This window comes from Littorina saxatilis, linkage group LG8 (assembly GCF_037325665.1).
Source record: "Littorina saxatilis isolate snail1 linkage group LG8, US_GU_Lsax_2.0, whole genome shotgun sequence".
NCBI lineage: Eukaryota > Metazoa > Mollusca > Gastropoda > Littorinimorpha > Littorinidae > Littorina > Littorina saxatilis.
In genome coordinates, this window is record NC_090252.1 from 70,592,376 (window position 1) to 70,614,328 (window position 21,953).

Consider the following 21,953-nt stretch of genomic DNA (forward strand, 5'->3'; position numbering starts at 1 on the left):
ATATGGTCCAGTTTTGTATTTAACGTCTTTGTTGAATTTATACTGACTCATTTTTGTTGTTGAATAAAAAATGTTTATCACACTAACAAATGTGAAGACTAGTGTGCCAGTTAAACTTGCAAACCCTATCAACAATCAAAATGGAAGAATGAAAGTTGCACTGCATGAAATTATGTACAAGGTTACTTGGTATAATATCAGTAAAAAAAAGGCTAACAACTGGGTTAGAATTAATGGTAAAACACATTCTGTAGAAGATGGTTACTATGACTTCTGCACTTTAGAGAAAGAATTGTTTGCTCCAGTAGGTATTACAGCGAGTTTAAATCATGCAAGTCTCATTGCTACTCTTACTATGCCCAAAACTAGAGAAGTAAACGTTGAGTTTCCAACCAAACTCCTTGATATGCTTGGAATTACAAAAATATACAAGGGAACACGTCCCATTGACATGGATGTTAACAGTGTACTGTTTGTTCACATGAGAGAGCTTAACACATCCTATAATCTGTTTAATGATCAGCGTTCTGATCTGCTTAGGATTCTTCCACCGAGTGATGCCTCTTTTTGTAAAATGCACGTGCCAACATTTAAGACACTTCAGTTCAAGGACTTGGAGGAAGGGTGTCATGAATTCCTACACATTGATCTGAAAAATCAAAGTGGACAACCAGTTGATTGTTTGTTTAACATTACATTGGAAATAGTTCCATAAAATATTGAGTATTAAAATGTCGAGTGGACCTACAATAGCTTATCCTGTTGCATGTTCAACTATAGAGTTGAAAGATTTAGCAGACGCTATCGACTTTGAGAGCAATGCTGAAGTTGGTGCAGTGTATGCATTCGAGTTTACAGACACTGGTCATTACAAGAGAAAGGAAATCGACGATGAAAAGAAACCAAGATTCCTCAAACTAGGTCAAATCCGTGATGTTAATGTACCTGATCCAATTGTCGATGACACATTCTACATGTGGAAACATCAGAATAAAAAATGGGTACTTAGTCCTGTTATAAAAAAGATTGACTGGGAAATGAAGTTTGAATTTGTGAGTCCATACACTCTTGTTGGAAAAGACGACACATTCCGTAAGTCAATCAATGCTAAACCACTAATTGTTAGCCTTGTTCCTGCGATTAACAGCAGGGGAGAAGTTGCAGTTAAACCTTTCCATAAGAACAACTATCTCATTCACAGAAAACAAAGTGTTGAAAAGGACGCTGACACCATTGTCGATTTTATACCCAAGCTTCCAATAGGGCAGAATGCAACTATGATATTTGATATAGTTGTCAGGAAAAGGGAAGAAACCACAAACACTGTTCTAATGAGAGGAATAAATCTCAACTGGAGACCATTAAATGTTGAAGAAGTCAGAGTATTTATTGCTGTTCAAAAGGATTCTAACACAATAAAAAAACAGACGTCAAACCAAAATGTTGTTGTTAACGCAGATATAAATAATTTAACAGAAATAAGAAGTATTAATCTTACTTATCTTGATTTGATTGCTTTCTACTATACAGATAAGGTGTTAAGCAATGAACAGCTTCAAAGCTTAGCAGAAACACTGGCCAGTGAGAATTAAGATAAATATTTTATATTTTGCATTAAAAAGATGACTAGCAGTGTGAAGCTTTATCCTAATATTGATGAAAGTGCAGCAGAAAGTCAACAATTCAGACTGGCACACATTAGTAATATACAAAAACAACTAGAAGATGAATTAGAAAAATATTCTCGCGCTAGACGTAAGTACTCAACAACTTACAACAGCCTTTCTAATGCCAGCACTGGTTCTACTATCCTTGCATCAGCTGCAGGTGTAACGGGAACAATTCTGTTAGCTACCGGAGTAGGGACTCCAGTTTCTCTAATCCTAGGTGGTGTCGCAGCAGCAGTTGGTGGTTTATCATTTATAGCATCAGCTATAATGAAAAAAATTGTGAAAAAGCTTGAAAAACACGAATCTATTTCCACTCTTGCATCATCAAAATTGTCTAGCCTAAAACTGTCTATCAGTAAAGCACTTGAAGATTCAAAAGTTTCTGACGAAGAATTCAAACAGATACAAACAGACTTTGATGACTACAAAAGTAAGAAAGCAAGTATTCAAACAAAAACACGAGCTGAATATAACAAGCCAATCGATATAGAAGATCTGAAAAAGCAGTTTTTAAAAAAGGGGATTCAAATAGGACGGGAAGAAAAAGTAAAAATAGAATCACTTGTAAAGAGTTAACTATTCGTTTAGACAGTCACATTGCATGTATCAGATATAATTCTAACAGTGAAAGAACACATGAAGTAAAGTTTGTAAATGAGAGAGCGTATTGAGCTTAAGAATGTTGTATAAGAGAAAGGGGAAATGTACGTTCAGGGTCACCGATTCCGACAGACCCGGCATTGGTTCAAAACAACCTTACTGTATTTTTTTTTTTTTGTATGGATTTATGCAGTATTTTTCTGATTTTGTCGCATGTTTCATTTTAGTAAAAGTTTAGTCCAGAAGCCTATTTTGCGTTAATATTTAGGGTCTGTCGGAATCGGTGAGCCAGAACGTACATTCCCCCTTTCTCTCAAGCTAACCTATTTCCCTTCCATTGGCTACAGCAGCCAATGAAGATACGCCTTACAGAACTAGACCACGCCGTGAAGTCGTGCTACTTCAAGTATGGCAAGCCAATCTGTACACATGTGTTTAAACCATCTAATATTGAATTATGTACAAATCCGTTTGTCACAGTGTATATGCGCGCGCACACGCGCGAGTGTGTGTGTGTGTGCGTTTGTGTGTCTGTGTGTGTCTCTGTGTGTGTGTGTCCGTTTGTGTGTGTGTGTATGTGTGTGTGTGTGTGTGTGTGTTTGTGTGTGTGTGTGTGTGTGTGTGTGTGTGCGCGTGTGAGTGTGAGTGTGTCCAAGTTTATGGGGCTTGCCGATCGCCACGCGCCGCCCTAATTACCTGCTTACCCGATCAGTGAATGCGGCAGGTTGCGTATGCCTGTGTAAGGATACGTGTCACAATTTCAAGTGGATACAGACTACGCTGGCCGACAGCTAACAGAGAAACCCCAGCTAAATTGCTTGTATGTAGAGGTTACACGCCGAGTCTCAGTTGTCAGCTTTCCTATTTAGGACTGAAATCAAGTACACAGATATGCTGTTATTCTGCTGTGGCGGCAAAGGCAGATATTGTGTGTTCTGTATATATGTTTTGGTATCGCTTAGGATAATGACTGTTCTTTCGTCAAATGGGACTAGCAGACGAACTTTTGCACCCGTGTTCCAACGTTAAAAACTGTATGAAGTTCAGTTTTCTGGGGAAAATAGTGTATGAAACCGCTTTATGTTGTTTAAATTGATGAGATGTGTGCATTAAATGCACACATCTCATCAATTTATTTTTGGTTGCGTGTGATCTGTTTATTAAATGAAATATTGTTGAAAACTGACCGTCGGATTGCAGTCTGTTGTCGAAGAAACTGAGTGAAAAGAAGGGGAACTACTCTTGTCGCTAGACAAAGTATGAGCCTTGCGGGAAATTGCTTGTGATGAACGTTTGAGCACGGCAAATCTAGATTCAGAAAACAACCGAACTCATGGATTTTATATGAAGATTCATGTGTTCAGGCCTGTAGTTGTTAATTTAAATGCGGTATGTTTGTATTGTTTGCTCCAGAGATGTATACTTCGTACGTTAGAGCGTTCGGAACTTTTCAGTCGCAAAAAGTAGTACCGAAACAGAACAACTTCTCAACCCATTGCACTATCGAGGATTCAGGCTGTTGCTGGGTCGTTATTTGTTTGGTTGCTGGGTCATTATCGAAAAATAACTACCCCTACAAGTTTACAGAGGTAAAGAAGCAGAGGGGGGAATAATTAAAAATAATGGTCGAAGTTAGCGGATCATGAAAAAAGCGAGCTTTAGCGAGCTTTTTCATGACCGCGAACTGAGACCATTATTTTTAATAATCACTGAGACTCGGCGTGTAACCTCTTTATTCCACCTTTGTCATTTTGTAATCAAAACAGGTGTTTTTTGATGCCAAAGTTCGGTCAAACCTATTCTCTCTGTCCGTGTGCCTACGCACTTTGGCTCAGATGCGCGGAGGAGTACTTTGAGTATAGTTCCATCCAAATATTTCGATTTTGATGGTATTGCACAACAGTGACTTGATTGTGGAATAATTTCGTATACATTTTGCATTTCATATCCATTTTGATTGCACCATACCTATTCAATTGTGTTATTTTCATATTTTTGTTATTGGTACCGAAATGTACTCAAGCCAGTTCAGAACCCTGCCTCTTCTTTTACGGAGGAACGTACTCTTTTGGGACTATCCAAACATGCATGCACGAACACCATGTACACTATAAGATGTTTGATGGGGTGTTGACAGACCAGCTTTTTTGTCGGTCCGAGGGGGAGCATATCGTCTTTTGTTTCATATTTATTGACCAAGGCCGAAGGCCGCGGTCAATAAATATGAAACAAAAGTCGATATGCCCCCCGAGGACCGACAAAAAAGCTAGTCTGGCAACAAACCATCAAACATCGTTTTTGTCATCATTTTGGTGGTTCAACATTAAGTGAAAAATCAACACAGGGAGCCATGGTTTGACACGCGAGTTCTGTTATTATAATGCATGTTCGGGGCCCCAGCACGTTGTTCAAAGCTGGCGTGCGAAAGCAACTTACTGTGTGTGATTTGAGTTTATAATGTTGAGACAAGTATGTCAGGTTTGAGGATGCGAAGTTCTGTAGGTTCCGACTACAGAGTGGTGTGTGAAACCAACAGTAAGCGCCTTTGAGACGATAGTGCCCTCATGTTGCATTCGAGCGATGGGATTGTCGTATTTCAAACGAGGTGATTTGCTTGCACAGTCAGCGTTGACCATCTCACAACAGATCTGTTATGTGGATTATCGTGCGACGTTCGAGTCGGGGGCAAGGAATCGCAGGAAGCAAAGATGAGTCTTTTTCCATTGTCACCTTTCTTTCCGGTTGTTGGTGCATATAATATTGTGCGGACAAAATGATGCGACCGCGAGTGTTTTTTGCCTCCAAGATTTTGTGGTGTGGGTATTGTTTTGCTCGTTTCATACCCACACCAAAACCTGAAACACACCCCACCCCACCCTCCCCCTCCCTCACAATCAGTCCATGAACACAAACTGACACACACAAATTAATGATCAAGTTACCCCCCCCCCCCCCAACCCTTCACTTGCACACCTGCAACGCAGACGATCATATTATTGATATTGAAGCTACGTTGAGTCAAAGGTCACAGAAGATTTGCATCGTGCAGCACTGCACGAATTGGGTCAAAGGACACAAACGATTTGCGTCGTGCCGCGAAGGAAAGATAATCGCGATCTTGTTTCTCATTGCCTCTCTGTTTTTCATTAGACTTGTCATTCTGCTTGCTCGGCTTTGTCAGATGTCTTCATTTCTTGTTGCTATGTTCTTTGCTTTTTTATCATTATTTTTTTATTTGCGCTTAGTTTATCGATACAACGTCTTGTGCACGGGTCAAAATGTGTGTGTCAGGTTTGACTTAAAACTTGACGTTCGTGTTTCTCCAAAGAGATACACGCACTCCATGACATTGTGAGAAGATAAAACATATCGATAGGTTTCATTTGTTTGCGATAAAGCATAAATGTATGACCTTTGATGAGGTAGTTTTGTTTTTTGTTTACATTTGCCAGTTCGTATTTGGAACTTGGCGAAGCAGTGTCGTCTGTTTAGGTCTGGGGAAACGCCAATGAAAAGAGCCGAAGAATCCTCGAGCGTTTCTATTGGGTTTGCTTTTGATTATCCATGTAATAGGGCTTCCTGCAACTATGGTAACCGGGGATTTATTCCCCGGGGAACATGAGATTTATTTCCCAGGTGCTTGTGAATGAAAACTCGTGAAAATGATGACAAGGTTGCATGTTGCCCGATCGGAGTCGAACTTGACGCCGACAGACGAAGGGAAGAGAGAGGTGCATCCAGAAAACACTACTTTTGGTTCTTTACACCCTTAAATAAACCATGGAGGTGTTTCGTGCTCTCCGAGGACCGATTCTCACAACCTTTTCCAAGTCTGCGTCTGCTTCGACCACGTGACTGCATGGCGTCATTGGAATGTTTGGATTACTGATTGCTACACCGAGTGTTCTTGCCGCAGGTGAGCTCACAATCAAGTTAATGTCCGTTGTCAGTCATCTTGCTAGTATTGTCTGTTTGTCATAGACCTCTTCGTATCAGTTTTTCGGTGAGAGCAAGTTGCGTGCTGTCTTTCAAAGTCGAGTTTTGGTCGGAACTTCGATAAAAGCAAACCGAATTTGAAAGTTTCTGACTGTTTTTGACGATCGTACTATCGGTTTTACTATCGCTTTCACTTTCAGTTGGAAAGAAAACGGAATACCTGTTGCATTTTGAGGCTGTGCCGCGCTATTGTTAATATGTGTGTGTGTGTGTCAGATATTGTGCGTGTATGTGTGAGTGTGTTCTTTCAAATGTTTGTGTTTGTTTATTATTTCTTTGTTCTTCAAATAAGGATGATTGTGTATTGTTAGGGGCAAATCTGTCAGATCTGAGATATATTTTATGTTGAAGATATATGCTGGTGCTTTTCATGGTGAGGAATAAATGGCATTGAACAGATTAGAAAGAGTCAATCACTGAATCAGTCATAACATGAATCAAAAATACATAACTGTCAACACTGTTTATTCAAAGGTGCAATACATAGGTTACACACCTATACTCTGTCGACAAATAAACATAACTTTAATACCAAGCAAACTTACTTGGGAATATATATTTCAGCTGTTTTAAGTATGGACTGATACTTTTCAGGGAAATATACTTTGTAAGTTAATTATTTTGTAACACGAACAAATCAGAGATATGATACATATTAGATCATTCGGCACAAATTACCTCATGTTTAGACCACATGGAGTGTCTACCTAGTATTAAAAACTGCTAAACACAAACACTAACTTTGAGTAAGAAATAAACAACAATAGCACAAACACCTTTAAGTATAACTGTATAAGAATTAAGATCCAGTTCATAACAATTATTGGAAGAAACTGTAACGACTAGCTGTCATAGTCAAACTCAAAGGTGAAGAATAGATAATAAATTTGGTGAAACTTAATGGTGTTACAATTCAAAAACCTGATCAATGTTGATGTGCCACCCATTCACTACAAAAAAGTACAAGTTAAACATTGCTCCATTTCAATGACATTGTCATGACTGATTAAGTGAATTACTTGTTCTGTTGGCTAACACTGATACTGTGGGTTGTTTCTTGTGTTTTGTTGATGTTGATAGTGATGGGACAGTTGTTTAGATTGCCGAAAAAATTTGATTTTATGTCTTTGTCAATGTCATCGCCTGTGAGGTTTTTGAGATCAGCTGATGAAACTGTGTGCTGTGCTGGTCTGACTTGTGTTTGTGTCTTCGCGATTTCAGTAGAGACTTGATTTGAGGGTGTTTGGTAGCTTATCAGTTTAGAAATATCTCTGTGTTGTTCCTGGGTGATTGAAGAGTACGCATTCAGACTGTTCAGATTTTTGTGTCCAGAAATCTGAACAATGTGTGTGGGTGGCACATCGTTTGACACCAGCTTTTGAATCATGGTTTTTCTGGCGGAATGGTTTGTAATTTTTTTTGAACCTTGAAGCCCTGATTTTAATGCCATTGTTTTCATGATCGCACCAATTTTCTTTTTTCCTATCGGCTGTGCCCGGAACCAAGTAGACTCTGGGGTTGGCTCCTTCACAGTTGTTGTTGCGATGTAAAATGGATCATCTGCTCCGCTGCAGTGGCTGGGTCGTCTAGCTGAGTACTCCTTGAACAGCTCCACGGGACAGCGGTCTGGTGCTGCTGGCGTCGCCCATGCGCGTGGTGGGACTTGCCTGATGTTCGCTGTGTTGGGGCCGGTTCTTGTTTTGGTAGCCCTTTCGTTGTACCTAGAAAGAGTGTAAACAAGCCGTGATTTCACGTTGATGCTTGTTTGTAAAAAAACTACAATTCTTGACACACACAAAACAAACACACAGAATGGGATTTAATCAAAGTTTGGCATTATAAATAATTTTTCCTTCAAATTTGTTTGATCAAAGGTGCAACAAATAGGTTACACACCTCGTCTCAGTGGATGTTGCAGATATTGGTCTTGGATTGCGGTCCATCACCCCATCGCATGTTTCTATGGGCCGTAATGCCGCGGAGACCAAAATGAGTGGTGTTGTACCACCAGAGACCGTTGATGATGGCTTCTGGATGGTGAGTCCCTATCTGTCCGGCATCGTAAATCTGCTCAACTTCTTTGTCGGACAGCGGAGAAGCTTTGTTCGGCACGTTGCCTTTCCCATCAGACTTTAAAACCTTTTGTTTGGCTGCTAGGGCATCTCTAGTTTGTTGAAACGCGGGATCGTTCATGATGTTGCAGGGGTACTGTTTTCTTTTCAGGAAGCGCTGAAAACTTTGGAAAAAAAACCTCTCAGTGATCCTGGTTCGTAGGGCTCGCCGTTTTCTTTCGTGATGGTTATGAAGAATTTGGACAGGATTGCATTCAGTTTTTCAGGGCTGAAGTGTTCAATTTTGTGTTCTTCATCTGGCATGGTGGAGCTGATAAAACTGAACAGTATGGTCATGTCTGATTTGGTTTTCTTCTGTGTGTTTTGATTTGCGCTGTTTTCAATGAACGCTTCCACATCATTGTCTTCAATTGCGATGAATTTTCGCTTTGGAGTGTGAGAAAAGAACTCTTCCTCTGGCTTGTTCAGTTCTTCAACAACTTCTGGGGGCAGGGTTGGGTTTTGTGTGGTGTGTAGCTTCAGGATTCGACTTTCATTGTTGATTTTTGTGAGTTCATGCTTGAAACGAATGATATCTGACCCTTTTGTTGTCTTTATGTGGCATTCCATGTACCCCATTGGTCTTCTTATGCTAGTGATCACACCATCTTGTCCCCCGATTTCCCGCACAGAGTCTCCCACCTTGTAATGAACCGTCGCTGCCATGATTCTTTGGACCGTAGCAGACGACCGTTTATTTTACCCGTTTGCCTTGTGTTGTAAGAGTCAAATTGTGTGTGATGGTTGTTTTTGTTTGGCAAAACAGTGTCGGAAAACTCTTCATAATTATGTATTTGAATATTTTTGTCCATGTGATTGCGTGCGTTTTTCTTTTAAAATGAAATATTGTTGATTATCGATACGGTAATTATTCGAGAATGTAGGTTTGTTTACGTTGTCGCAAAGTTGTGAGAGTACTGGGCCTTGTTTCCGGAAGTTAGAACCGGAATCAAACACGGTCTGTACGGGTTTGGGCCACAGAGATATAGAATAGAGCCACCAAGCGCTGTGCTGGCAGGGGAAACGATTGCAGCTACCGGGCCGCCATTTCGCTGTGCCCATCCCACAGCCTGACCAGTGTACATTTCAGTGGGAATGTGGCACACTGGGCTTCTTATCTCCGTCGGTTGATTAGAATCAGCTGGCATAATGTTATTGAGTAATGAAGAAACTATTCAGAAAATAATATGATCTGCTAGTGGCGGTACCTGGTGGATGGAAGGGGGAGAATGGTATTTCTTACTGCATACTAAATACGTTACACTGATCGAAAGAGAGAAAAAACGGGCGCACAGTCACACACACGAACGAACGAACGAACACACACACACACACACACACACACACACACACACACACACACACACACACACACACACACACACACACACACACACCTGAGACAGAGACTGTCAGACAGATTGAGACAAAAAGGTTATACGAAACCAAGAACATTAATTTTATAACAATTAAAAAAAATGATGCAAAACCAGTTAGTGTCACAAGAGAAGCCAATCAGACGAAGCAAACATCAAGATGACAAAGTTAAACAAATTTGTAGATGTTATTCATAAACCTCTCTCTCAGGCTCTCTCTCTCTCTCTCTCTCTCTCTCTCTCTCTCTCTCTCTCTCTCTCTCTCTCTCTTTCTCTCGCATGATGTCTCTCTCTCTCTCTCTCGCATGATGTCTTTCTCTCTCTCTCTCTCTCTCTCTCTCTCTCTCTCTCTCTCTCTCTCTCTCTCTCTCTCTCTCTCTCTCTCTCTCTCTCGCATGATGTTGAAAAAGTGCAAGCTGCACTATACCACTTAATTCACATCAATTAACTCGCAATTGACCTCAATGCAATGCATTTTGTGTACATATATGTATGTGTTTTCACTTTAGTTATCTGTTAAAATGTAGAATTTTAGTTTTTCTATTTTCTATTTTTTTTATCTTGTATTATTTTTATTTCATTTTTTTTAGTTAGTCTCTCTTTATTCATCTTTCGGATGAGAAAAACCGAGGTCCCTTCGTGTACACTACATTGGGGTGTGCACGTTAAAGATCCCACGATTGACAAAAGGGTCCAGGAAAGGGTCTTTCCTGGCAAAATTGTATAGGCATAGATACAAATGTCCACCAAAATACCCGTGTGACTTGGAATAATAGGCCGTGAAAAGTAGGATATGCGCCGAAATGGCTGCGATCTGCTGGCCGATGTGAATGCGTGATGTATTGTGTAAAAAAAAGTCCATCTCACACGGCATAAATAAATCCCTGCGCCTTGAAAATGTGCGCGATATAAATTGCATAAAATAAAAATAAAAAAATAAAAAAATAAAAAAATAAATCCCTGCGCTTAGAACTGTACCCACGGAATACGCGCGATATAAGCCTCATATTGATTGATTGATTGATTGATCTTTAGGGCGAGGGCTGGATGTACAAAAGCAGACTACTGCTTAATCTACTACCCTCGTTAAATAAAGAATTGTCATTGTCATTGTCATTGTCTCTCTCTCTCTCTCTCTCTCTCTCTCTCTCTCTCTCTCTCTCTCTCTCTCTCTCTCTCTCTCTCTCTCTCTTTCGCCCCCACCCTTCTCCACCTCTCTGTCTCTCTCTGTCTCTCTCTCTCTGTCTGTCTGTCTGTCTCTCTCTCTCTCTCTCTCTCTCTCTCTCTCTCTCTCTCTCTCTCTCTCTCTCTGTGTAAATGAAACAAATCTTTGCCGTAATAAGAAATGCAATAGTGACATCAAAGCTAAATTTGTCAATTTAAGTCAGTATACACGAGTGACACAAAAACGATACAGCCATTTGAGGGTGGGGGTGTCTTTAAAAGGGGGTTTCCATTGTAAAAGAAACAGCAATTTGATAAATGATACATTTGTTTTCGAACCAAACAAGTCGTCTGAAATCATGTGAAAGCTAAATTCTTTAAATACGAGCATTATACACAGAAGAGTACTCAAAAGAAGAATGTACAGCAAGCTTATTACAATCAGTGAAACATGTCAGTGTCTGTATCAGTCAAACAAACCTGACATCTTTCAGCCAAAATCTTTAATACATGATTAAGTACAAACACATAAGTGAACTTATTTATGAACGATACATCAATCTCATCATTAAAACATGAGTATTTCAAACGAATCTGAATTGTTGAAGTCGATTGTCCTCCATACAATAAATATACAATATAATTGAAAGTAAAACTAAAGAAAAAGCAGTGCAGGCAAAATGGTCCCACTGAAAACCGACTGAGAGAGAGAAGAGAGAGAGAGAGAGAGAGAGAGAGAGAGAGAGAGAGAGAGAGAGAGAGAGAGAGAGAGAGAGGGGGGGAGAGAGAGGGGAAGAGAGAGAGAGGGTGAAAGAGAGAGAGAGAGGGGAAGAGAGAGAGAGGGAGAGAAAGAGGAGAGAGAGAGGGAGACAAAGAGAGAGAAAGAGAGGGTGAGGGAGAGAGAGGGGGAGAGAAAAAGAGAGAATAAGAGAGAGAGAGAGAGAGAGAGAGAGAGAGAGAGAGAGAGAGAGAGAGATGTCTTACTACAAAATCAACAGGTTAGTATTTTCAATAATAATAAAATTTAAAAAAGCAAAATTAAGCAGCATACAGACACACGCATCATTATTCTACAACTTTGCTTTTTTTATTAACATGATTATAAGGTTTAAACAAGGTGGTATTGAGATTGTAGCTCTCAAAAAACAAAGACCGGACAGAGCGAAACAGGGTGTGCCAGCGAAAGAATGGGCACACCGCGATGGCCGGCGCGCGGGTCTCGGTTACTGCACGTTTTGCGGCACTTGGTGGCTCTATTCTATAGGCTATCTCTGTGGTTTGGGCCATGCTGAGGTACATTGTTTCGAAGAAGATCGATTTTGCTTGACAAAACAACCGAATTCATGGCCTAAAAATTCAGTGTGCATGTCTTAAAGTGTAATTATGCTAGTATAACTTCGCTATATGCGTAGTGTTTGCACCATAAAGGTACGCTATCTGCATATTGACGTTTTACGAATACGAATACGAATACTTTATTATCTCATACAGAGAAATTTCAGTGTGGTGCACATTAAAAGACAAAACAAATAATAAGACAACAGATAAAAATACCATACGAAGCATACTACACTCGCGCACGCATATGTACACTAACAGGAATAGTAACATGATTCCAAATAGGTAAATTGCCGTCAGCTTTAGCTAAAAGTTTACCGCTAAAAACTATCATTATCACAGGACTAGATATGTCATTGAACAATATTTATCACAGGACTAGTCATTCGAGGGTTATCACACTCAGCATAAGGGTGCACATCAAAGAATATAAAAAATATTCATCACAGAAATCAGTGCATATGTTCACCGGCACACATACTAGTTTTAATTAACTTAGGTATTTAAAAAGCCAATTGACTTTGGAATAAAACTGTTCTTAGTTCTGAGCGTGCGGAATCTGGGAGTGCGGAGGCGACGTCCTGAGGGCAGGACCTCAAAGTGGTGAGCGAGCACATGACTACTATCCTGGATGATGCAGCGGGCCTTTCGCACCACACGTCGTTCATACAGCACAGTCAGTCCTTCCTGTCTCACCCCCACAATCTTACCACATGTGTTCACCACCCGCCCAAGCACATTCTTACTCTTCACACACAGACCTCCATACCAGCAGATGAAAGAGAAAGTGAGAATGGATTCAATGAATGAAGTATAGAATGTTTGGAGGATGCGGCTGTTGATGTTCAGACTTCTGAGCTTTTGTAAGCAGTAGATTCTTGACTGACACTTCTTGTGGATAGCTTTAGTGTTTGAGGAGAAATTTAGTTTGTTGTCAATGACTGTACCGAGATATTTGTATTCAGTCACTCGCTCAACTTTCACACCATCTATGTATAAATCTGAAACTGTAGCTGGGTTTTTGCGAAAGTCAATAACTAGCTCTTTTGTTTTTGTCACATTTAGGGCTAAATAGTTATCTTTACACCAGGAGCTGAAATTTTGAACTTCAGAAAAATAAACAGAATCGGAGTCAGACAGGTCTTCAAGGGCAGAATCGTCAGAATATTTCACAAGAGGGGTCGTAACAGTGCCTTGACAATCGTTAGTGTATAATGTGAACAGAACTGGAGACAATACTGTGCCCTGAGGGGCTCCAGTAGAAGTACTAACTATGGATGAAAGTGCGCTATGGAAACGGACGGACTGGGTTCTGTTCACTAGAAACTGTGTGATCCAAAGGACGAGTCTGGGAGTGACGTTGTAAGAAAGCAGTTTTTGAACAAGCAGGTGAGGTTGTATTGTGTTGAAAGCAGATGAAAAGTCTATAAATAGAATACGGACGAAGGAACCAGGTTTTTCTAAGTGACTATATGCTTGTTGCAGAAGTGTGAGTGTGGCGTCATCTGTGCCTCTGTTTTTCTTGTAGGCAAACTGAGAAGGGTCCATGAAAGGTTGTGTGCAGTTGAGAAGACGAGGCAGAAGGATGCGTTCAAAACATTTCATTACTACCGAAGTGAGGGCAACTGGACGATAGTCATTGAGCTGTTTGGGTCTACTGTTTTTAGGAACGGGACAGATGGTTGACTTTTTCCACACATCAGGAACAATACAGTCCCTGAGTGACCAAGTGAAAAGCTGACTGAAAACTACAGACAACTGTGCTGCACACCACTTCAAGGTCCTGCCCCCAAGACCATCAGGACCAACAGCCTTACGCACCTTAAGTTTCTGAAAAACAGACTGCACCACATCACCCTCGATCTCGAAGTCGTCGTCGTCAGAAATTCTCTCTTTTAAGTTTAAAATGGTGTCATCTAAAACACTCCCTACATCGTCGCGTTCGAATCGGCAGTAAAACGTATTCAGGTCCTGTGCCATGTTTTGTTGGTCTTCTAAAGGGAGAGTACAACTGGGTTTCTGTTTTGTTTGACCTGACAGAGTTTTCAACCCTTTCCACGCATCAGCGATATTCCCTTGCTGAAACTGCTCTTCGACCTTTTCTTTGTACGCTTTTTTTGCTTCTGAAATTTCTTTCCTAAGTTTTGCCTGCACACGCCTACGCTCGTCTTTATCACCAGATTGAAAGGCGATTTTCTTCTCATTGAGCGTGGCCTTCAACGACTTCGTTATCCAGGGCTTGTTGTTGGGGAAAATTTTGACAGTTTTGGTTGGAATAACTGTATCTTCACAGAAAGTAATGTAGTCAGTAATCACATCCGCTGCTTCATTCACACTGTCACTTGAACTTTTCAATCGCTCGAAAGTAGTTCCGATAACACTTGACTAAAACCCCATGAGCTAACGAGGATTCAGGCTGTTGCTGGGTCGTTATTTGTTTGGTTGCTGGGTGATTATCGAAAAATAACTACCCCTACAAGTTTACAGAGGTAAAGAAGCAGAGGGGGGAATAAGAACTGTTACTGAAGCCTAACACAGAGGCTGAGCCCCCTCTCCCTACCTTCCCCTACCCTTCTCTCACTCTCTTTGTCTGTTGGTCTGTCTCTGTCGTTGTCTCTATCTCTCTGTCTCTGTCTCTCTCTCTCTCTCTGTCTCTCTCTCTCTCTCTCTCTGTCTCTCTCTCTCTCTCAGTCTCTCTCTCTGTCTCTGTCTCTCTGTCTGTCTGTCTGTCTCTCTCTCTCTCTCTCTCTCTCTCTCTTTCTTCTCTTGTCTCACTCTGTCTCTCTCTCTCTCTTTGTCTCTCTCTCTCTGTCTCTCTCTCTCTGTCTCTCTGTCTCTGTCTCTCTGTCTCTCTCTCTCTCCCTCTCTCTCTCTATCTCTCTATCTCTCTATCTCTCTCTCTCTCTCTCTCTCTCTCTCTCTCCGGTATGGGTCAGACAGACGAATGTATGTGCGTGTCTGACTGTCTGTTGTTCCGTCTGTCTACGTCTAGCAAATCACGAGGTAGATGTTGTTTTCTAGCGGATGATTTTACCGGGTAGAATGTCAGTTTTGACGTTCCATAGCTTAGAAACAGGGAAAGCATCCTGCGTGCAGCGCTTACAGACGTTGTAGCTCTGCCTGGCGCCTTCTTGTCACGTGGTCAGCGTCACGACGTTGTAGCTCTGCCTAGCGCCTTCTTGTCACGTGGTCAGCGTCACGACGTTGTAGCTCTGCCTGGCGTCTTCTTGTCACGTGGTCAGCGTCACGACGTTGTAGCTCTGCCTAGCGCCTTCTTGTCCAAGTCGTCAGCGTCTCGTCGTCTCATTTCACTCAGTCGGAAACTTTGAAATTGTACGTGGGACATTTCAATCAAACAGGAACCCTTTGGGTTTTAGTCCACGTGAAGTGAAATGATATCATTATGATGTCAGATTTGGTCAGAAAAGCATGTCATGTTACACATGATGAATACTATCTAGTTGTTACTTTATGTACACATGATGAATACTATCTAGTTGTTACTTATGTACACATGATGAATACTATCTAGTTGTTACTTATGTACACAGGGAAAACGGTATGATGAAAACAGTCAAACAGTTAGAAACATTGTGTTGATCCTGGAGATTATCTTTCTCATGCTAAGTCACTGTTTCAATAATCTGCATCGTCTGGTCAAATGTCAGAGTTGTTTATCCGCGATCATTGTGAATGTCACGTGTATGGTGATCTGCGTCTTTATCAGATTCAAACAACACAATTATGACGTCATTCTAATGTCATACCAAAGGTCAAGGCTTTTTATTTAAACCCGGATGTAAATCAAACAGCAGTCAGATATGGACAGGTGTAGAGAAAGTAATATCAGTTGAATAGTGGTTTGAACGCTGTCGATTTTTATCAGGCTGCTAGTACACAATGATGTATGTCCAATTTCTCTAGTTCGGTTTCTTGGTCAGTCTCGTATTTCTGTGTTTTACAGGTTCCTAGAAGAGTTATTTTTATCCCGCATCATGGCGAGCCCCAACAGTGGTGAGGACACCCTTGACAACTTAGTGGACATTGTGAGACAGCTGTACCCTGACGCTCTCACCTGCACCTACATTGTTCCCCCGGTTCAGTTTAGCCGGGTGCCTTATAACACGGACACAGTACCCGGTACTGATCAGGAAGTGCTTGTGCTGCCCTCTAGTGAGCAGCTTCAGCAGCAGCAGGGCAACATTCAGGCAGACTTTTCACAGCAGCATGTGCTGCATAACTTGCAGCAACTCGGAGATTTTGGAAATGAGGTCATGTTCGTGGTGTCTGAGCTGAACTTTAAGGACTACCTCAACAAGCCGTTCTACGCCAAACACACAGGCAAGCTCCCAAAGCCGGCAAACTTACCAAAGGAGCTTCGGCATCACGGGAAGCAGGGAGACTTTGACATCCTGGTGATTCACCGACAGTATGGCATCCTGATCGGAGAAATCAAATCTGTCGGTAAGACTGAGGCAAGCAGAGCGGACACCGAGGTGGTCAAGGTTATTGGCAAGGCGGTCAAGCAGCTGGACAAGTGTGAGGTGCACGCCAGACATATGGTCAGTGACACTGCTCCCGGCCTGACTGTGAGGAAGACTCTCTTCCTACCTTACGTCAGCCAAGCTCAGCTACAGCGGATTCTGGATGATGATAACAATTCCAAGTTACAACAGGTGAGAGAGACAAAGAGAGAGAGAGAGAGAGAGAGAGAGAACTCAGAACTCAGAAAGTGTATTGTTTAGGCCAACTGACCCGTTACAACCGGTACATATATTAAACATGACAGCCTCTCTCTCTCTCTCTCTCTCTCTCTCTCTCTCTCTCTCTCTCTCTCTCTCTCTCTCTCTCTCTCTCTCTCTCTCTCTCTCTCTCTCTCTCTCCCTCTCTCTCTCTCTCTCTCTCTCTCACACATACACACACACACACGCGCTGACTTTCTCTCCTTCTCTCACAAACACACACTCACACACACACACACACACACAAACACACACACACACACACAAACACACACACGCACAATACATACATGTACATGAAGGGTATGTACAGGGGATGGCTGGTGCCTTAGCAAATGTCAACTACAACATACATCAAAGGACATAGTTGTTTTAAAACCAGCAGCTACGCAATGCACTCAACCACATCAACAAAACAGAGAGACATGAAGCAATATAAATCATTCTGTTACACCTCAGGAAGTAAATCACGGCGTTTGTTAACATAATAAATAAATCTGCCTAAATCATGGAGACCCTTCTTGTTTTGCATTATCAACTGAAAGGAAACCAAACAAGGATATGATGCAATAGGGTCCGATATTTAGACTCGAACAAAATAATGCGACTCGTCTTCGACTCGTCGGCATTATATACTGTTCAAAAAAAGAAACGCATAGTTGTTACTTGCCAAATTTGTTTTATTTTTGGAAAAAATTAACAGAAAATCCAATATTTAGATTATTTGTTTGAAATTTGGTATGGACACAGTTGAATGCACACACAGTTCATTTGCATCTTCAAATCAATCAGTCAATCAATACGATTGGGTGCCGAGGCTGTCAAGTCAGTAGGGGGTGTGACTGCCTTGAGCAGCAACAACTGCCCGGCACCTTCTGGGCATGGACTGGATCAGATGCCGGATATCTTGCTGTGGGATGGTGTCCCACTCCTCCTGAAGTGCCTGCAATAGATCGCGGTGATTTCTTCTCGCCTGCGCACACGTCTGTCCAATTCATCCCAGAGGTGTTCTATCGGGTTCATGTCTGGCGACATGGATGGCCAGGGAAGCACCAGGACATGGTGGTCGGTGAGGAACTGGGTGGTGAGTCGTGCTGTGTGCGGGCGAGCGTTGTCCTGCTGGAATATGGCATCCTGGTCAGCCAGAAGAGGAAGGGCGTGTGGGCGCAGAATTTCCTCCACGTATCGCTGGGCAGTTATGCGCCCTTGGACGTGCACCAGGGTGCTCCTTCCAGCGGTATTGATCGCCCCCCACACCATGACGCCTCCACCACCATGAACGGGTGCCTCATCCACACAGTTGGGCGCGTAACGTTCGTTTACTCTCCGGTAGACCCTCCTCCGACCATCATGTCGCTGGAGCAGGAAGTAGGACTCGTCGCTGAACCACACGTGTCTCCAGTGATTCCGGACGGTCCAGCGAAGGTGCTGGTTGCCCCACTGCACTCGGTTCTGGCGATGGCGGCGGGTGAGGACAGCTCCTCTGTGAGGTCTGCGAGCTCTCAAACCAGCTTCATGCAGGCGGTTCCGCACGGTCTGGTCCGATAATCGGTGTGGCCCGGGGAGAGCCTGGACAGAAGATGAGGCCGACAGGAAACGATTCCGGAGGTGGCGGAGCCGTATGAAGCGGTCGTGAGCAGCAGTTGTCGCCCTTGGTCTTCCCGCTCGTGGCAAGTCAGCAACGGAGCCAGTGGCTTGAAACCTGACCCACAGTCTACTGATGGTGCTCTGGGACACGTGGAAGTGCCTGGCGATTGCACTTTGACTTTGGCCTGCTTGTAAACGACCCAATGCAATTTGGCGGTCTTCTCTGCTCAATCGGGCCATCTTTCGTCGCTGAATTGTCGTCTGATTTCTTTGTGGCGAACAATCCGCTTTTATGGGTTTTGGAAGACATGGTGAGAGCTCAATATTCCCCGAGTTTCACGAGATTACACTGAAGCATGACGAGTGGTCATGCCAAATGAGCAATTTTGACATTGTAGCCACTGATAACGCATGCGTCACGTGCAGAGCTCACTTGTGGCAATGGACGAAAGGTCGACGACCAGATAAACATTTTCTGCAGTTTGGTGGATATCCTTGTAGCCATATAACTAAATTAACCAAATATTACAAGCTATGCGTTTCTTTTTTTGAACAGTATACTTGTTCGAGTCTAAATATCGGACCCTATAATTGCTACGCTGAAAATACAATAGCTGTTAATATTGAGATGTCATGTAAATAGGAAGCAAAGAAGTTACACACTGAACTGTTTCAGACATACAACTGTAATTTCTTCAATATAATTGAATGATCAACAAGAGAGAGAGAGGGGGGGCAGAGACAGACAGACAGGGAATCGGAGAGAGAGAGAGAGAGAGAGAGAGAGAGAGAGAGAGAGAGAAAGAGAGAGAGAGAGAGAAAGTGAGAGAGAAAGAGAGAAAGAGAGAGAAAGAGAGAGAGAATTATATTTTACAAAGTGATGACCTATTTGAATAGTTTTTAATTCGTGCTCGGGTGGTTGTCGTTTAAAAAAAAAACGTATCGTGGAGACGTGATGTGTAAAATGTGTCACGCATTTTTACCAGAAGCATTTCTACATTGCAGGCGGTGTGTCAGAGCCTGGGTGCAGCCAATACGACACAGGCCGTGCAGCTGTGCTGTTGCTCAGACCAACTGTCCCAGCCTGCATCGTACTGGCACGTGACACCCGCCGTGTTATCACAGCTGAGCACCTGGTGGCAACACAGGATGGCCTGTGCGGTGGACACTCGGCTCACTGATCAACTTTACCTGGACATCGTGGCCAGGTGAGACAAGTGACAACATCATGTCAGTTATGTCACAGTGCTGGAACAATGTTATGTTTTTTTGTTGTTATTTGAGTTTTAAGCCTTATGTTATCGTTGGTTTTATCTTGATTGTTTTGTGTGTGTTCTTTTTGTATTTGTTTGTCTTGGATTACAGGTTCGTTGGACAGGCTACTACGGTGTCTGTCCCCTGCTTCAACAACGTACGTGTGGAGGTGCGGACTGCAGGACAGGCGGTGGCGGAACTGGGGCGAAGGCTGGCACTTCTGGTTCTGACCCTGCAACAGCTGGGCCTAATGAACCGAGACCCGCCACGGGTCTGCATTACGGGAGCGCCAGGAACAGGTGACAAGCTTACAGCTTCTCTTGATAGTTTTTCTTTAAAGGAAAAGTCCAAGGTTTTTAAATATGCCCAAAAACTTGAAAATCGAATGCCAAATGTTACAAACATCTCCGGAAAAATATTTTAACAAGAGGCGAAGCCTTCAAGGCTCACGTAAGAAATCGACAAACAGTAACACAAACTCAATCACTCCGTCACACATACACACACACACACACACACACACACACACACACACACACACACACACACACACACACACACAGTAAGCATAGGTGAAACTATGCAAGAAAGCGAGACCCTGGATCTGCCAAGAAGTCTCGGCCCGCTCACAATAACAATGACCGAGACTTTCAGTAATTCCTTTGCGTGACGTCTAACCCTCTTACGTCATAATGTGACGTCTTCAAATAGTTTCTATCACACACGTCGAACACTTTTGACCGAGACTGACGTAATCCATAGACTCGGAAATGTTAAAGTTTCTACCACAGACCATAGATGTGTATTGACAGGATCGCCAACTCGTTGCGCGCGCTCAGCAAGTAGCGGAAAGCGGAAAAGACGATTTTGACAGTAACTTTACTTCCGGTGCAGTCTTTCAACACATGGAGAAGAAGGAGAATTTCGAAGGGGAGGTGGAGTTTGTGGCTGAGGTATGTGAAAAGCAAACAAACCAATACAAAAAGATCATTGCTGATGATTGAAATGAGTCATGTGAATCAACAATAAAGATTCATTGTGGACGGCACGTCATTATTTTTGTTTTTAACACTTGAAACGCGAGAGCATCTGACACACTGGTAAATCCGAAGCTGTGCACGCAAGCTGATCAGCAGATCGTTTTTCTGCAGATATCTCGCTCACATCGGCCACTATTTTAGCTCAGCGAACCGACAAATTTGCAACAGAACAATTTCTGAATGTTAGAAATTCGGCTGTAGATTTATAGATACCCTTTCTATTCCATGGTTGTTGTTTTTTCAGGGGGAAAGTACCGACATCTCAATCGCTGAAAAGATGACAGCATCACCACAAAAGAAACTGCAAGAATTGCCAAAAGTAAGTAAAAATATTGACAGATCTATGTAAAAGACTATGAAAATTTAGAACTGGAACAACAGATATTCAAGAAATAACCGATAAGTGATATATTATAACTGAACCATTGATTGATTTGAATACTACATCATGCATGGAAGTTAAAAATGGTGCAGGAACTGAAGTCAGATCAACACATCAAAAAGATCAGTGCAATATATTTGTTTTCTCTCCCCTCTAGCATAATTCTGTTTTGATATATATGCTTGATGTCTTCTGTTGTTTTTAAATTCATTGTCACTTCTAAATTGCATGCTTTATTGCAGAACGCTTGTTCTTTCTGCCTTTCAACTGCCTTTCAGTTTCACCGGAGCTCAGAGAGCTTGTCGACCTATTCTCCACCAAATCGTTCAACTTCAAACGTCTATCAACTGCCATTAATTAGCTATCATCCAGCTATTTGTATGGACAGTTAGACTTATTTCTCTAGAAATTTAGTTTTACTAAGGGTTTATTGTTCTGCTTTTTTTCAGACATACCGTCCCGCACCAGAATTGCCAGAGGTTGTTGCAACTACAACTTTGAAGAACTGTGTCGTGATGTACAGCAGCTTCCCGAGTCGTGGTGCCTCGCGAAGAACGAGGTGAACCAGGTGGTTAAGGTTTGTTGTGCTGGAGCCTGGAGGCCAGCTTGGTTAAAGTTTGACTTTGACTCAGCATTTTCAGTGATTTTTCTACGCAGCTGATGGTGTTTGGATTTAAAGTGTAAAGGAAAAAA

The 21,953-nt window shown here is 42.2% G+C and overlaps 1 protein-coding gene across 3 annotated transcripts in view; it reads left to right on the forward strand.

Moving 5' to 3' along the window:
- Nucleotides 1–15,262: 15,262 nt before the first annotated feature.
- LOC138974874 (uncharacterized) overlaps nucleotides 15,263–21,953 on the forward strand; it is a 108,571-nt gene continuing 101,880 nt past the window's right edge. Inside the window, exons 1-3 of one of the 3 annotated variants that reach the window (XM_070347602.1) lie at nucleotides 15,263–16,931; nucleotides 19,590–19,792; nucleotides 19,950–20,137. In XM_070347602.1, the coding sequence (XP_070203703.1) occupies nucleotides 16,251–16,931; nucleotides 19,590–19,792; nucleotides 19,950–20,137 (1,072 nt within the window). In that variant the 5' untranslated portion in view covers nucleotides 15,263–16,250. The remainder of the gene's footprint in view (nucleotides 16,932–19,589; nucleotides 19,793–19,949; nucleotides 20,138–21,953) is intronic. The other 2 variants (XM_070347603.1, XM_070347601.1) reach the window with 2 other exon arrangements.